This window comes from Dryobates pubescens, chromosome 29 (genome assembly GCF_014839835.1).
Source record: "Dryobates pubescens isolate bDryPub1 chromosome 29, bDryPub1.pri, whole genome shotgun sequence".
Lineage (NCBI taxonomy): Eukaryota > Metazoa > Chordata > Aves > Piciformes > Picidae > Dryobates > Dryobates pubescens.
Window position 1 is genome coordinate 12,263,457 of NC_071640.1, and position 15,570 is coordinate 12,279,026.

Here is a 15,570-nt window from a genome sequence, read left to right on the forward strand (position 1 = left end):
GGCCGGGGCGGGGCCTGGGCGGGGCCTGGGCGGGGCGGGGCGCGCGGCCCGGGCGGGGCCGCCCCCACGGCAGGTGCCGGCGCCCAGCATGGCACAGCGGGGCGGGGGGCAGCGGCCCAGGGAGCTGCCGGAGCGGGCGGCAGAGCTGCGGGTGAGCGGCGGCGGGGGGCTCGGGGTCGGGCTCGGGATCGGGATCGGGATCGGGATCGGGCTCCGGCCGAGTCCGAGGCTCTGGCCGGGCCCTTCCCCGGGGACCGAGGGCAGCCCGGGGAGCGTGGGGCGGCCTGCGGCGGGGCTGGGAGGCGCTGGGGGGGTGGGGGAGTGTGGAGCGGCTGGGGTCCCTGTTGGGGTGTGCGGGGGGACATGCGGGATCCTCCCTGGGCGTGGGGCTCTCTGTGGGGCTGCTGGCAGGCTGCGGGGAGCTGCCCCGTGGGGAGAGGGCTCTCCACGGGGAACGTGGCAGGGCATGTGGCCGTGCGGCGCCTTCCTTGGGCGGGGGGGGTCACGGGGAGGGTCCTCCCTGGGCATGGGGCTCTCCGTGGGGCTCCTGGTAGGATGTGGGGCTGTGTGGGGTCCTGTTGAGGTGTGGGGGTCCTGTTGAGGTGTGAGGCCATCTGAAGGGTCCCCTGTAGGAATGGGGGGATTCTGGGGGGCTCTTGGAAGGTTGTGGGGACATGTGGGGGCTCTGTTAGGACCTAAGGCCACTTGAGGAGACCCCATGGGGCAAGAGGCTCTCCATGAGGTGCTGGCAGGGTGTGGGGTCCTCTCGCGGTGTGGGGCCGTGTGAGTGGGCTCCCGTGGGAACAGAGACTCTTGTGGGGCTCTTGGCAGCTTGTAGGGCCACATAAGGGGTCCCCCATGGGGAAGGAGGCACATTATGGGGGACCCGGCTGGGTGCGGCGGCCCATGGTGGGATGTGGGGCCACAGGAGGGGTCCTGCGTGGGGAAGGAGGCTCTCCATGGGGAGCCTGCCAGGGTGTGGGGCCGTGTGGGGGCCATGGAGGGGCTGCGTGAGGGTTCCCCTGTGGGGAAGGGGCTGCACAAGGATCCCGTGGGGTGGGGGCTGGCTGAGCAGGAGCCTCGAGGTCAGCCTCGCCCCGCTGAGGCCCGGGCTCTCTGCATTGCAGAACAGGATCGTGGACCGCTGCGAGCGGCTGCAGCTGCAGAGCGCAGCCATCGCCCGGCACGTGGAGCAGGTCCTGCCTGCCAAGGACCAGGGCGTCCTGGTGAGTCCCGGCCCCTGCGCCCGGCCCGGCGCCTGCTGGCCCCGTCTGCCCCCGTGCTCTCCCGGCAGAGGTGCTGAGCTCTTGTGGGGCTCCCTGGTACGCAGGGCTTGTTCCCCTCCTACTCCACAGCTTGTCTGCTGGTCTGCCTAAAAAATGTACCCCAACAAAGCCCTTGGTGTTGCTGTAGAGCCCTCAAACATCCCTCTAGGACCAGTCTTAAGGGGGCTACAAGAAAGCTGGGGAGGGACTTCTGAGGGTGTCAGGGAGGGATAGGAGTGGGGGGCATAGAGCAAAGCTAGGAATGGGGAGATTGAGATTGGATGTGAGGAAGAAGTTGTTCCCCAGGAGGGTGGTGAGAGCCTGGCACAGGCTGCCCAGGGAGGTGGTGGAAGCCTCCTGCCTGGAGGTGTTTGCAGCCAGGCTGGAGGTGGCTGTGAGGAACCTGCTGCGGTGTGAGGTGTCCCTGGCCATGGCAGGGGGGTTGGAACTGGCTGAGCCTTGAGGTCTCTTCCAGCCCTGACAGTTCTGTGCTTCTGTGATTAATGAATCCTGGTTTAATTTGTGCCTCCCTGTCACCAGAGACAGCTCTCATGGTGGCTCTGTGCCTTGCTGACAGTGGCTCCAGGCAGACCTGCTGAGGGATGGGACGCTGCTCCCTCACAGCTCTCACTTAGGTAGCAGGGTTAGGCCAGGGGGAAGAAGGCAGGTGTGAGAGTGCTGATGCTGTTTGCCTCTGCCTGCATGGTGCTGGTGAGTGTGGCTCAGCGATCCCGGAGCCCCCGGGGGGCCTGCGGCCGCGGCGGCCGTGCCGCGTCAGGCTGAGCTGCTCTCTCCTGGCTCCGGCAGGGCTCCGCCGGCGCGGCGCGGGAGCTGGTGCTCCAGAGGCTGCTGTTCGTGGGGAGGGTGTGTGAGAGCGAGGAGCAGAGGCTGCTGGAGCAGGTGCAGGCCGAGGAGGAGCGTGCACACCAGAGCATCCTGACCCAGGTGGTGCACTGGAACGAGGCTCTGCAGAAGCTGGCTGCCCTCCGCACCTACCTGGTGGACACGATCACCAACCTGGATGACCAGGACTTGCTGGTGAGTACTGCTCCTTGTGGTGAGGGACCCAGGAGTGGCCTGGGTGCTTGGTCATGAACATTAAGGGGGGCTTACATTTGGAGGTTGACAGCTTGCTGTGCTGACAGCCAGGAGGCAGAGCTGGACAGGACCTGTGTTTGCAAGTCTGGCTCAAGGAACCTCCTCCACCGGGTCCCGAGCAGCCTCATGGTTCATCGGTGGTGCCTGGAGCATCCTCTCTGCCTGCTTCTGCTTTAGCTTGCAGTGGGCTTCAGAACCACCCAGGTTCAGTTCCCCAAGCTCTTGCCTTGAAGCTGTTGGCTCAGAACAGCTGCAGGTTGAGAGCTGCTCTTGCTGCAGGCAGCTGGGCCACCATTCCCCTGGTGTTTCTCTGCGTGACCCTCAGGAGCACCTGCAGCTCTTCTCAGAGTTCCCTCACAGCTCTGTGGGGGGTGTTGACTGCACAGAGCAGCCCCTGCTGCCCTTCCCTTTGTTCCTGCCCTGCCTATTACATTGTCTCAGCTGACCCACTGCAGACACAGGCAGCTGGGCATTGCCTCACCTCGCTCCTGGCCTCTGCTTGCCACAGGCAGCTTTGTGAAGAGTGTGGCAGCAGCTCTGCTGGAGAACAGAACTGATGCCATGGACAGGAGGTGGAGCTCTGTTCCTTCAGGGGGAACAGCTTCCATCCTGCCCCAGCACCTTAGCTGGCCAGGCTGTGGCCTGTCTGTGGAGGGCAGAGGTTAGAAAGCAAGGTGCATCAGGTGCCTGTGGCAGAGGACAGTGAGAGCCCAAGTTTTGCCTTTTGCCATGTAGTGGAGGGGAGATGGGGATCATGTTCTGACACCTGGGGCTGGGTGTTGGTGTGTGTCTGTAATGTCACAGGAGAGTGTGCACCCTGCAGCTCCTCAGTGGGCAGGGATCAAATTGACCCTGGCCTGGGGCAGTCCCCAGTATCAATCCAGGCTGGGAGTGAAGGGCTGGAGAGCAGCCCTGTGGGGAAGGCCCTGGGGGTGCTGGGGGTGCAGAGCTGGACAGGAGCCACCCCCCAGTACTGCCAGCCCAGCCCCAGCCTGGCCTGGGCTGAGCCCCAGCAGGGTGGGCAGCAGGGGCAGGGAGGGGATTCTGCCCCTCTGCTGTGCTCTGCTGAGACCTCCCTGCAGTGCTGGGGCAGCTCTGGAGCCCTCAGCACAGCCAGGGACCTGCTGGAGCAGGGCCAGAGGAGGCCACAGCAGTGCTGGCAGGGCTGGAAGCCCTCTGCTGGGAGGCCAGGCTGAGAGAGTTGGGGTTGGGCAGCCTGGAGGAGATAAGGCTCCAGGGAGACCTTCTGGTGGCCTTGCAGTGCCTCAAGGGCTGAGCAGAAAGCTGGGGACAGAGTTTTTCTCAGGGCCTGTTGTGAGAGGCCAAGGGGGGATGGTTTGACCTAAAAAAGGGAGATTGAGACTGGAGAGAAGGAAGGAATGTTTGACACTGAGGGTGCTGAGAGCCTGGCCCAGGCTGCCCAGAGAGGTGGAGCTGCCCCATGGCTGGAGCCATTGCAGGGGAGGTTGGTTGAGACTCTGAGCAACCTGCTCTAGTTGCAGCTGTCCCTGCTGACTGCAGGGGTTGGACTGGATGACCCTTAGTGTCCCTGCAACATGCAGCAGTCTGGGGTTCTGCCACTTCACTAGCTGTGCTGTCCCTTGAGGACACACATGGCCACTGGGTACAAAAGCAGGTGGGTCTGATCAGGAGGGTTTCTGACTCCTGGCTTAGGTTCTCTGCAGCCTCACCATTTGCTGAAGGCCTTGGGGCTTTGCTGCAGGCACCAGGTGTCCTTGCAGGGTGTCCTAACAGGGAGGGTGATGAGGGGGGCCTCAGGGCTGGGATTGCCACACTCTGGGCAAGGCAGGGTGCAGACAGGCTGGTGGATATCAGAGCTGGCTCTTTATGAGTCCAAGACCTTCCACCTGCCTGAGCTCTCCCCCATTTCCCTTGTGCCAGGTGGTCCAGCTGTGCCTGGGGACTCTGCTCTCACACAGCTTCCACAGACAGCAGTGGTGACAAACTCTGTTCTGATGCTCCCCTGCCCTTCTCAAGCCCTTTGTCACCCAGTCACCTGGTCCTGCTGGCACAGCAGGCATTACCCTCGGTTAGATGCAGAAGATGCATGGCCCTGAGCCATTCCCACTCCTGTTCTGAGCTGGGGAGTTTGAAGTGCTGCAGCTGAGGAAAATGGATGTGGGACAACCCTGCTGCTCCCCAGGGCCAGTGCTGGGGTGCAGAGTGGCTGCTGTGGGTCAGGAGGAGCATGGCTCCCTGGGTGCCAGGGTGGCTGTGCCCCAGCCTGTGTTTGGGGTGTTGTCTGGGGGGACTGCCATGGTGATGACTCTCTCTCTCCTTGTCCCCAGAGTGCAGAACAAGAGATCTTCGAGAGGTTAGTACCTGGCTGCTGCTGTCCCTCCCCTGAGCCCTGCTCCCAGCTTGCCTGCCCCCTCTGTGGCTCCTGCTGTGAGCAGCACGCCTTGGCTCGGCCAGCACTGACACCTCCTCTTGCCTCCTCACACTGCTTGGGCTGGGGACAAGGGCAGGGCACAGAGATGCCAGCCTGGCCTCCTGCCTCTGCTTCACCTGCTGTGCTGCAGCTCAAGATGGGGAAGTCTTGGCACCTAGAAATGCTCCATGGGCAATGTCTTCCTGGAGGCACTGCCAGGTGCTCTGGCTCTTGCTTACCAACCTTCTCCAGCTCCTTAAGAAGCTCCACAGGGCTCCTGGGAGATGGAGCAAGCCTGTCCCTGGCCTGATGGCAAGGAGGTAGGATTGTCCACCTGGGAAGCTGGGTGCTCCATGCCTAGGGGGTGGTGCAGCCCACACTCCTGCTGACAGAGGCACTGCACATGGGGAGAGCCAGCTGCAGGCATCCTGGCAGCCGTTCTCGGTGGCGCTGGGCTGCCCTGCCCTGAGAGGGCACCTCGGGGGCTGCATTTCTGCAGGCCTTCATTGCCCTGGCTGCTGCAGGGCTGTACTTAGCACTGACTAGTTAGCACTGGCTCTGCTGCCCAGACTTCCAGGAGTGTTTTTCCTGTAGGAAGTGAGAAATGAGCCACAGCACAGCAGCAGGAGCCTTTGCTCCCAGCCGTGAGCTGCACACACAGGAACCCAGCAGATCCTGCATCTGCTGTGCTGTGTGGAGCCCAGAGCCCCAGCTTGCTGTCCTGTTGCATCCACCTTTGCTTTGACTTGGGCTGATGATTTTTGGGCTCCCCAATTCAGGAGAGACAGGCATCTGCTGGAGAGACTCCAACAGAGAGCCATGAGGATGATGAAGGGACTGGAACATCGCTGCTGAGGGCCCTGGGGCTGTTTAGTCTGGGGAGGAGAAGGCTGAGAGGGGATCTGATCAATGTCTGTAAATACCTGAAGGGTGGGTGCCAGGTTGAAGGTGCCAGGCTCCTTTGGGTGGTGCCCACTGGTAGGACAAGGGACAATGGACACAAAGTTCATGCACAGAGGATCACACACAGAATGTTAGGGGTTGGAAGGGACCTCGAAAGGTCATCTAGTCCAACTCCACCTCAGCATGAGGAGAAACTTCTTTGGTGTGAGGGTGCTGGAGGCCTGGAGCAGGCTGCCCAGAGAGGTTGTGGAGTCTCCTTCTGTGGAGACTTTCAAAACCTGTCTGGATGTGTCCCTGTGTGACCTGCCCTGGGTGACCCTGCTCGGGACTGGCTGATCTCCACAGGTCCCTTCCAACCCCTGCCATTCTATGTCCCTGCAGCCTGCTCACTGTGCTGCTCTTGTCCCTCTGGGCACTCTCAGCTGTGTTTAATCTGAGGCTGCCCAGTGAGGAGCTGCTGGCTCAGGCTGCTGGTGCTGTGCTTTGCACTGAGGCCCTTCCACAGGAGGCTGCCTCAGAGCCAGCCGAAGGCGTCGCTCGTGGGGAGAGTTTGTTCGGTCCCAGCCGGTGCAGTTTCTCTGCAGCAAGCCCTCCTCTGGCCACAGCTCATGTTTCTGTCTTGCTTCCCAGTGCTTAAACACCTCCCAGCACTGCCAACAGACCCCTGTGTTTTGAAACAGCTCTCCTGTTCCTTTGCTAGGACAGAGGTGGCCGAGGGGATCCTGGAGCCGCAGGAGTCGCCCAGGTTAAACTTTAACCGGAGCTGCGTCCAGAGTCCGCTGCTGCATCGGCTCTGGGCCTCTGCTGTGCTCTGCTGTGGCACAGGTCAGTGCTCAGCCCTCACCCTGCCTGCCTGCATGGATTCCTGCAGGCCATTCCTGCTTGCTCACCCGTGCTGAGCCCAAAGAAACGTCCCCCTGCTGCGTCCTGCCCAGGACCTGGGGCATCCTCCCCTGCTCTCCCAGCCCCTCAGCCTGCGGGCAGCAGAAGCTGTGGGAGGGTTGAGAGAGGGGGCACAGGGCTTGAAGTTACTGCCTGTGCCTAAGAGGAGAACAGGGGCTGGAAAAGATTGTGTCTCATCAGCTGTCCTGGCCAGGATCAGCAGGAGAAGGGCAGTGATGCTGCCCTTGCGCTCAGCACTGCTGAGGCCACACCTCAAATCCTGGCTTCAGTTTTGGGCCCCTCGCTCCAAGAAGGACATTGAGGGCTGGAGCAGGTCCAGAGGAAGGGCAACAAAGCTGGGGAAGGGTCTGGAGAACAGGGCTGGGGAGGAGCAGCTGAGGGAGCTGGGGGTGTTCAGCCTGGAGAAGAGGAGGCTGAGGGAGACCTCATTGCCCTCTGCAGCTCCCTGAGAGGAGGCTGCAGTGAGGAGGGGGTTGGGCTATGCTCCTAGTCTCAGGTCACAGAATGAGCACAGGGCCTCAAGTTGCACCAGGGGAGGTTTGGGTTGGATATTAGGAAAAAATTGTTTGCTGCAAGAGTGTTCAGGGATAGGCAGAGGCTGCCCAGGGAGGTGTTGGAGTCCCCATCCCTGGAGGGATTCCAAAGCTGTGTAGATGTGGTGCTGAGGGCCATGGTTTGGTGGTGCCCTGGCAGTGCTAAGGGTTGGGCTTGATGCTCTGAAAGGTCCTTTCCAATCTTTCCCATGCCTGGAGGTGTTCAAGAAACCTGTGGCCATGGCACTTGGGGCCATGGTCTGGTGGCCATGGTTGGGCTGGGTTGGTGGTTGGACTGGGTGGTCTCAGAGAGCTTTTCCAACTGAAACAATCCAAAGAGTCTCTGTTGTGCTGATGTCCTTGCCACATGTCACTACTGCAAGGCTGCTGGTGCTGCTCTCACACTCTGGTTTGGTGGGTTGTGTTTTTGGTGTGGTTACATTTCACACATCCTTTCTGCATGCTGAGGATCCCTGCCAGGTCCCTGTCCCTTGTTCAGCCAGGCCTAGCCTTAGAGGTTGAATATCCACTGCCATGGCACCAGCTTTCCTTAAGGTGCAGTGATGTTGTGCTTCACTTGGTGGTCCCTCCTCCCAGAGGCAGTTGAGCAGGCAGCAGGCTGGTTTGTTTGCTTGCAACGAACATTCCTGGCCCTGATGGTTTGCAACATCTTGGGAAGCAGCAGGTGAAAGCACCTCCATTCCCCCCTCAAAGCCAAGCACCCTTCCTTTGGTGTCTTCCCTTGGCAGCCAGGCTTCTGCATGGGTTGTGTTTGGGGCTGGCAGCTGCTTCTTTAGACCAAGCCTCACAGGATGTTAGGGGTTGGAAAGGACCTCTGGAGACCATGGAGTCCAACCCCCCTGCCAGAGCAGGGTCACCCAGGGCAGGTCTCACAGGAGCACACCCAGGTGGGGCTTGGAAGTCTCCAGAGATGGAGACTCCACAACCTCTCTGGGCAGCCTGCTCCAGGGCTCTGCCACCCTCAGAGAAGTTCCTCTGATGTTTAGATGCAACTTCCTATGTTCAAGTCTATGTCCATCATGATGCAAATCTCCTGGCACCATTCTGGGAGGGATCTGGGGTCCCAGCCATCTGTGTTGGTCCTGCTGGGAGGTGACACTGGATGGAGACCTGGTGGAGGACCCTCTGCAGGGCTGACACAGGCTGAAGCTGGCCCAGATGGCTGGGAAGTGACCTGCTGCCCCAGGGAGCAGGCTGGGTCTGGATTCCACCTCAGTGTCTGAATGTAGCTGTGAAGGATGTGATCTAATTTGTGTGAGCTTGGAAATGGGAACTTGGGGCTTGTAAAGTAGTCAGAGGTGCACAGCTGTGCTGGGCAGAGGTGGCAGCTGTGGTAACTCACCTCCTCACACCCCTCCTGCTCCTGAAGGGGCAAGAGCGCTGTGGTGGGTGCTGTACACAGAGAGGAGATTTGGGGGTGACTCCCTGCTGGCATGGCTCAGCAGTGTCCAGAGGGCAGATGCAGTGGTGGCTGGGGGAGGGGGGAATCTGCTGAGGTGCTTTAGTTCTCTGCCAGCACCTCCCCTCCCTGAAATCAGAACCTTGAATCACAGAACTGGTTTGGTTGGAAGAGGCTTTTCAGATCCTTGAGTCCAGCCATGAGCCCAGCACTGCCAGCTCACCACCCAGCCATGGCCCTCAGCACCACAGCTACACAGCTTTGGCACTGCTGCAGGGATGGGGACTCCACCACTGCCCTGGGCAGCCTGGGCCAGGCCTTGGCAACCCTTCTGGGACAGGATTTTTTCCACATCTCCAATTTAAACCTCCTCTGGCACAACTTGAGGCCATTTCTTCTTGCCCTGCTGCCTGTCACTTGGGAGAAGAGACCAACCCCCACCTGGCTGCAGCCTCCTTTCAGGGAGCTGTGGAGAGCCAAGAAGGTCTTTCCTCAGCCTCCTTTTCTCCAGGCTGAACAGCCCCAGCTCCCTCAGCAGCTCCTCTCCAGACCCTTCACCCTGGGGTGGTACTTCCTTGTGCATCCCTAGGTCAGCTGTGTTGCACAAGATGAGGCTTAGTGCCCTTGCTCTGTCAGAGGAAGATGCAGCCTTGCCCTGCTCCCTTTTCTGTGAATTCAGAGCAGCCTTTGACTTCCTGGAAAGGCAACCTCCAGACAGAGACTGTGGGCAGGTACAGTGGTGGAGCCCTTGTGGAGGGCACAGGGTGGTGGGCAGGCAGGCTGCAAGGTGCTTGGCTGCTGCTCACTGGAATAACTCATCAAACAAGTGAGGTTCTTGGCTTCACCTGCCAGGGGATGCTGTCTTCAGCTCCTCTCCCTGCTCACTGTTGCCCACAAGATCTTCCACCCAGCGTGCAGGGCTGTGTGGTGCTTCCCTGCTCTGCAAACTGGCAGTGCAGCCTGGCTGGCTCTCCTGCCTGGGAGGCTGCAGGGTAATGGCTTGGTGCTGAGCAAAGGTAAATCCCCACTCCCTGCCATTAGCCCACTCCACTCAGAGCTGGCCAGGCCACCTTTGGAATACTGGGTTCAGTTTGGTGCCTGCTGTACTAAAGAGGTGGGGACAGGCTGGGAAGTGTCCAGAGAAGGGCTGGGGCACAGCCCTGTGAGGAGAGGCTGAGGGAGCTGGGGTTGCTTAGCCTGCAGAAGAGGAGGCTCAGGGGAGACCTTCTTGCTCTCTCCAGCTCCCTGAAGGGAGGTTGGAGCCAGGTGGGGGTTGGTCTCTTCTCCCAGGCAAGCAGCACCAGAACAAGAGGACACAGTCTTGGGCTGTGCCAGGGGAGGTTTGGGATGGAGGTGAGGAGAAAGTTCTTCCCAGCAAGAGAGACTGGCCATGGCAATGTGCTGCCCAGGGAGGTGGTGGAGTCCCCATCCCTGGAGGTATTTAGGAAGAGCCTGGCTGAGGCACTTGGTGCCATGGTTGAGCTGATCAGATGGTGCTGGGTGATAGGTTGGACTGGATGATCTCTGAGGTCTCTTCCAACCTGGTTTCTATTCTATTCTATTCTATCCTATTCTATTGTATTCTGTTGAGGCTCAGGGCTGTCAGAACAAGTTAGATGTTTCCCAAGGTCTCAAGTGATGCTGTGCTGCCCAGGGAAGCAGCATGGAGCAGCTGCATCCAGAGCAAAGAGGGCTCCAGGAGGGTTGGACATGGGCCTGTGGAACCACAGAGCTGTTCCCTGGAGGTGTTGAAGAGGGGATGGCTGAGGCACTTGGTGCCATGGTTGAGTTGATCAGATGGTGCTGGGTGAGAGGTTGGACTGGATGATCTCTGAGGTCTTTTCCAACCTTATTGATTCCGTGATTCCAAGGGCCAGCAAGAGGAGTCAAGGACTGGGAATCTGCCATGTGAGGAAAGGTTGAGGGTTGGTTCAGCCTGGAGAAAAGAAGGCTCAGGGGAGACCTTATTACCATGTTCAAGTATCTGAAGGGTGGCTACAAAGAAGGTGGAAAAGAGAGGAGGTGATGGGGAGCAGTTACTGCTGGGGAGATCCCCGCTGGACACGGGGGGAAAACCTCTCAGGACCAGTAGCCACTGGGATAATCTCCCCAGGGCAGTGGTGGAGGCCTCAGCATTGGACACTGTTAAGGCCAGGGCTGGGCCAGCTTGTGTGGGTTGTGCTTTGGCCAAGAGAGGTTGGCCCAGATGGTCCTTGAGGTCCCTTCCAACCTGGGATCCTATCAATGGCTCTGTGAAAGGGCTGGAGCAGGCATGATGCAGGAGAGCTCTTGCTGGGGGCAGGGCTGGGAGAGCAAATGACTCACACCAGCTCCAGCCTTATTTCCATGGGGCTTAAGACCTAAAATGAATGAAGGGAGGGTGGAGGAAGGCAGGGCAAGCAGGGGTACCCTCAGGCAGAAACCTTGGGGTCCCCAGGGGCAGGTGAGTCAGCTGGGCATCAAACCCCCTCTGCTGAGGGCATTCCCTGAGGGAGGGAAGCACCTCTGCAGTCACCCAGCACTGCACCCAGTCTGCAGCTGGGGGTCTCACAGTGGGGGCACTCAGCCAGAGCAGGCTGAGGGGTGCTGGGTGCTGCCAGCTGTTGGCTCTGAGGTGCAGCAGTGGGTGCAGACATGCTCCAGGCAGCCTGGCTCTCACCCTGGCTGCAGCTTGCTGAGCCTGGGCTGTGGCACAAGGGCAGTTCCTCAACTGCCAGGCAACCAAATCACAGCCATGCTCACCTCTGATGCCTGCTGCCACCACCTGCTGCTGCTCCAGAGGAGGTCAGGGTGGGTCCATGAATGACTTGGGCTTTACAGGAGGGCAGGGATTTCCCCTGGCCAGGCCTCTCCTTCCTCCTCATTCCAGCATTACCTGCTGGGCAGGTTTTCTGCAGACAGCCCTGTGTCCTTGCCAGGCTGGGGGAGGAGAAGTCAGGTCCTGCTCAGCCACAGAGAGGGACAGGGGCTAAAGTTTGTGTCTCTCCTTAAAGTGGGATCATAGAATCAAAGGCTGGTTGGGGTTGGAAGGAACCTTGTAACCCCCCAGCAGTGACACCTTTCACTGGAGCAGGTTGCTCAAAGTCCCACCCAACCTGACCTGCAATGTTCCCAGGGCTGGGGCAGCCACCTCCTCTCTGGGGAACCTGGGCCAGGGTCTCAGCACCCTCACAGTGAAGAATTTTCTTGCTGTTATCTAACCTAAATCTCCCTCTTTCAGTCTGGAACCATCACCCCTCTTTCTATCACTACACTCCCTGATGAAGTCCCTCCTCATCTTTCTGCTCAGTCCCTTTAGGCACTGCAAGGCCACCAGAAGGTCTCCCTTGGAGCCTTCTCTTCTCCAGGCTGCCCAACCCCAACTCTCTCAGCCTGGTCTCCCAGCAGAGGGCTGACAGCACTGCTGTGGCCTCCTCTGGCCCTGCTGCAGCAGGTCCCTGGCTGTGCTGTGCTGAGGACCCCGGAGCTGACCCCAGCACTGCAGGGAGGTCTCAGCAGAGGGGCAGAACCAAACCTGCCAAGTTCTGTTTTGTGGAGTGTAAGAGGAGCAGCACAGAACTTGCAGTGTGAGGCTGGAGAGTTGTGTGAGGCCGTGGGGAGCTGCTGTGCCGCCAGGCAGCCTGAGCCCAAGCCCCAGGGGAGCAGAGGGGTCAGCAGGAGCAGTGCGAGGAGGGGGTGGTTGCGACGGCCGCGGCATCTTCAGGTGCCAGCAGGGCTCACCGTGTGGCTTCCCTGGCAGGCTCCCAGGAGATCCACATCGATGAGCAAACTGTCAGCCCCCACCTCAGCCTGTCAGAGGACAAGAAGACCCTGACCTTCAGCCCCAGGAAAGGCAAGGTGGACTCGGGCTGCCCCCAGCGCTTCGACCACTGGCCCAACGCCTTGGCTACCGCAGCTTTCAGCTCGGGGGTCTGCTCCTGGAGGGTCAAGGTGGGGAAGAGCTGTGCCTACAAGCTGGGGGTGTGCTACAGCTCCCTGCCACGCAAGGGCTCCGCCAACGAGGCTCGCCTGGGCTTCAACGCCGCCTCCTGGGTCCTCTCGCGCTACGACAGAGAGTTCAGGTTCCTGCACGCCGGGCGCCCGCAGCCGCTGGAGCTGCTCAAGGCTCCGGCCGAGATCGGGGTGCTGCTGGACTTGGCAGGAGGAGAGCTGCTCTTCTATGACCCAGAGTCCTGCACCATCCTCTTCTCCCACAGGGAGGCCTTCTCGCAGCCTCTCTACCCTGCCTTCGCCGTGGCCCACCAGAGCCTCTCGCTGGCGCCGTGAGCGCAGCCTGACTGCGCGCAGTGACTGCACCCTCTGCGCGGTGCCTGCGCGGGGCAGGGGCCCTGGGGCTGCTGCTCTGCGGCGTGCCAGACGAGACCTGCCCTCAGACTACCTCTGCTCTTCATGGCTCCTGCAGCAGCTATCCTCTCCTGGAGGCTACACCCACCCCGTGTCTGCTGGGGCAAAGGCTGGGGCTCACACCTGCCTCTGCCAGCTGCTCCTGGGTGAACCATTTAATTCCACCCCCCCTGACCAGTGGCTGCTTTCCAGTGGGCATTAGGAAGCTGGAGAAATACTGAGAGGTGCTGGGAGAAATGGCAGGGAGGAGGCACAGGGAAAGGGGCATCACTGGGACACAGCTGGAGAGACACTTGGGGGAAGAGCTTTGCTAGGCCAGAGCAGGGATAGTGTCAGGGGGCTGCTGCTCATGGGGAGCCCACAGCAGGGCAGAGGCACCCCTGAGGGGCTGCTGACAATGGAGTGGCTGATGTGAAGAGGAGTAAGAAGCAAGAAGCAGCAGAAAGAAACCAACCTGAGCTGCTCTTTGCTCTGCCAAAGGTGGTGGTGGCAGTGGGGAGGGTTTGAGTGCAACATGGAAATGTCTCAGATTGCCCCAGGGGAGGTTTAGGTTGGACGTGAGGAACAGTTTCTTCCCCAAAAGGGTTGTCACAGCCTGGCCCAGGGCAGTGGTGGAGTCTCCATCCCTGGAAGGGTGGCAAAGCTGTGCAGATGTGGTGCTGAGGGCCATGGTGGTGCTGGGTTAGGGGCTGGACTTGATCTGAAAGGTCTTCTCCAGCCTGAATGGTTCTATGGCAGAAACACTGGGAGCAGGGAGGAAGGAGGGGTGGTGTGGACTGAAGCTAAGCCAGGAGAAGGGCAGCTGTTGAAAACCTGTCTTTATTTCATAATACTCAAATAAGTAAAGTTTCTTAATTAGCAATTTGTTAAGTGGAATTGCCCAGTTCCAGACCAGTTTGCCTGCAGGAGGAGGCCTACAGCTGCCTCCTGCCACAGCTGGAGAAGGGAATGCTGCTGAGGTGACAAACCTGGGGTACAGCAGGGTGTGCAGGGCCTGGGTGCAGCTCTCCTGAGTGCTCTCCACGAGCAGATCCTCCCTTGCAGAGAACCAACCCCAGCCTTGCTGAGGGGCTTGCACAGGGGCACGGCAGAGCTGCTTCCTGAGGGCTAAACCCCAGCCCTCCTGCCAGAATGAGCCTTCTGGAGCACAGCTTGACCCAGCCCCCTGTTCCATTAGGGGAAGACACCACCAGTGACCCTCTTCTGAGAGCTCTGAACATCAGCAGTGCTGCCGAGGGCTGATACATTTTATTGCATCACCAGCCTCCTGCTGCGGCGGCAGCACAGTTCCACAGGCTCCAGCTGCCTTTCCCTGCCCTGTCAGCAGCAAGGGATCCCCCCCAGGACCAGCGCAGGGCTCAGCAGCAGGGCTGCTCCTCCTCCAGCACGCAGCTATCCCTTCTCAATGAGAGCCAGGAGGTGGCTGAGCGTGGGCAGGACGTGCTCGGGGGGCACCTCCGGCTGCTCGCCCTGGCAGGCAGCGCGGAGCAGGAAGCTGTGCATGCCCACGGCGCGGGCTGCCTGGTAATCCCGGCTGTAGTCATCCCCGACGTGAGCCGCCTGCCCCGGGGGCACCCCGCCGAGGCGCAGGGCCTGCTGGAAGATCCTCCCGTCCGGCTTGGCAAAGCCCGCGGCCTCGGAGCTGAGGACAAAGTCGAAGTGGTGCCGCAGGTTGCACTGGCAGAGGATGGCTTCCAGCCTCTGGTCGAAGTTGGAGACGACCCCCATGCGGAAGCCGCGCTGGCGGCACTGCCTCAGGGTCTCGCTGGCGCCGGGCAGCAGCTCCCAGTTGCCGGCGCCGCAGTAGTCCTGGTAGAGCTTCTCTGCCATCAGCGTCAGCACTTTCTCTTCCTGCACACCCGAGAGCCTGAAGGTCTGCTTCACGACGTCGACCCACCACTGCCGGGAGCTGAGGCCCTGGCCCCGGCCGTAGTTGGGGAAGCGGCGGCTCTGCTCCCCGTACGCCTCCCGGAACGCCCGAGCGAGCGCCTCCGGCTGCACCGGCACGCCGTGAGCCCGGGCCTCGGCCGCGTAGCTCTCCCCCAGCGGCTGCCGCAGCCGCAGCAGGGTGTCCTTCACGTCCCACGTTAGCAAGCGGAGCCTAAGCATGGCTGCAGCACGGCTCGGGCTGAGGGGAACCTACAAGGAAGGCAGGGGAGAGCCCAGGGCTCGGCACGGAGCCTGCGCGGCTCAGCGGGGCGGTCGGAGCGGGGCGGGCGCTGGCCCTGTGCCCGTGTCACCCCCCCTGGTTTCGATGTCCTTCGGGGGGCCTCAGGCCCCCTCTAGGATACAGAAACGGTGAGGAAGGGCAGGCCCTGCGCTGAGACCCGTGGGGAAGTGTCAACCAGGCTGGGGCAGCCTGGCGATGGGGGGCACACAGGGGTGTACCCAGCGTGTGGGGTGGGTGTACAGGGCACACGTGGGGCTGCGCCTGGGGTGTTTGGAACGATGGGGGGGGAGTGGTGCGGGGGGCGGGGGGGGTTGGGTGTGCGCCCGCGGTGCTGGGGGGGATGTACAGGGCACAACCAGGGTTGTCCCGCAGTGCTGAGGGGATGCCCGGGGAGGGGTGCCCGGGGTGGGTGTGCACGGGGGTGATCGGGGGGCACAGCCGGGGCTGTCCCCGCGGTGCTGAGGAGGGGTACAGGGCACAGCCGGGGCTGTCCCCGCGGTGCTGGGGGTGTGCACGGGGGGGGTGTGCACGGGGGTGACCGC

The 15,570-nt window shown here is 61.2% G+C and overlaps 2 protein-coding genes across 2 annotated transcripts; one reads left to right on the top strand and one right to left on the bottom strand.

Moving 5' to 3' along the window:
- The first annotated feature begins 46 nt into the window (after positions 1-46).
- On the top strand, positions 47-12,780 carry BSPRY (B-box and SPRY domain containing). Its single transcript, XM_054174565.1, has 6 exons — positions 47-151; positions 1,128-1,226; positions 2,073-2,303; positions 4,673-4,698; positions 6,359-6,483; positions 12,254-12,780. The coding sequence occupies exons 1-6, from the start codon at positions 89-91 to the stop codon at positions 12,778-12,780; spliced, it is 1,071 nt and encodes a 356-aa protein (XP_054030540.1). The 5' UTR covers positions 47-88.
- A 1,298-nt stretch (positions 12,781-14,078) lies between these two features.
- On the bottom strand, positions 14,079-15,101 carry HDHD3 (haloacid dehalogenase like hydrolase domain containing 3). Its single transcript, XM_054174535.1, has one exon. It carries the CDS (start codon positions 14,965-14,967, stop codon positions 14,251-14,253), a length of 717 nt encoding a protein of 238 aa, XP_054030510.1. The 5' UTR covers positions 14,968-15,101; the 3' UTR covers positions 14,079-14,250.
- Between the last annotated feature and the right edge of the window lie 469 nt (positions 15,102-15,570).

What these genes read in the sequence shown, in the direction of transcription:
- BSPRY (XM_054174565.1), top strand. Translation starts at nt 89, where the DNA reads ATGGCACAGCGGGGCGGGGGGCAGCGGCCCAGGGAGCTGCCGGAGCGG. An exon ending in AGCGGGCGGCAGAGCTGCGG is followed by an intron (nt 152 to 1,127) that starts GTGAGCGGCGGC and finishes TCTGCATTGCAG; the next exon opens with AACAGGATCGTGGACCGCTG. An exon ending in CCAAGGACCAGGGCGTCCTG is followed by an intron (nt 1,227 to 2,072) that starts GTGAGTCCCGGC and finishes TGGCTCCGGCAG; the next exon opens with GGCTCCGCCGGCGCGGCGCG.
- HDHD3 (XM_054174535.1), bottom strand. Translation starts at nt 14,967, where the DNA reads ATGCTTAGGCTCCGCTTGCTAACGTGGGACGTGAAGGACACCCTGCTG.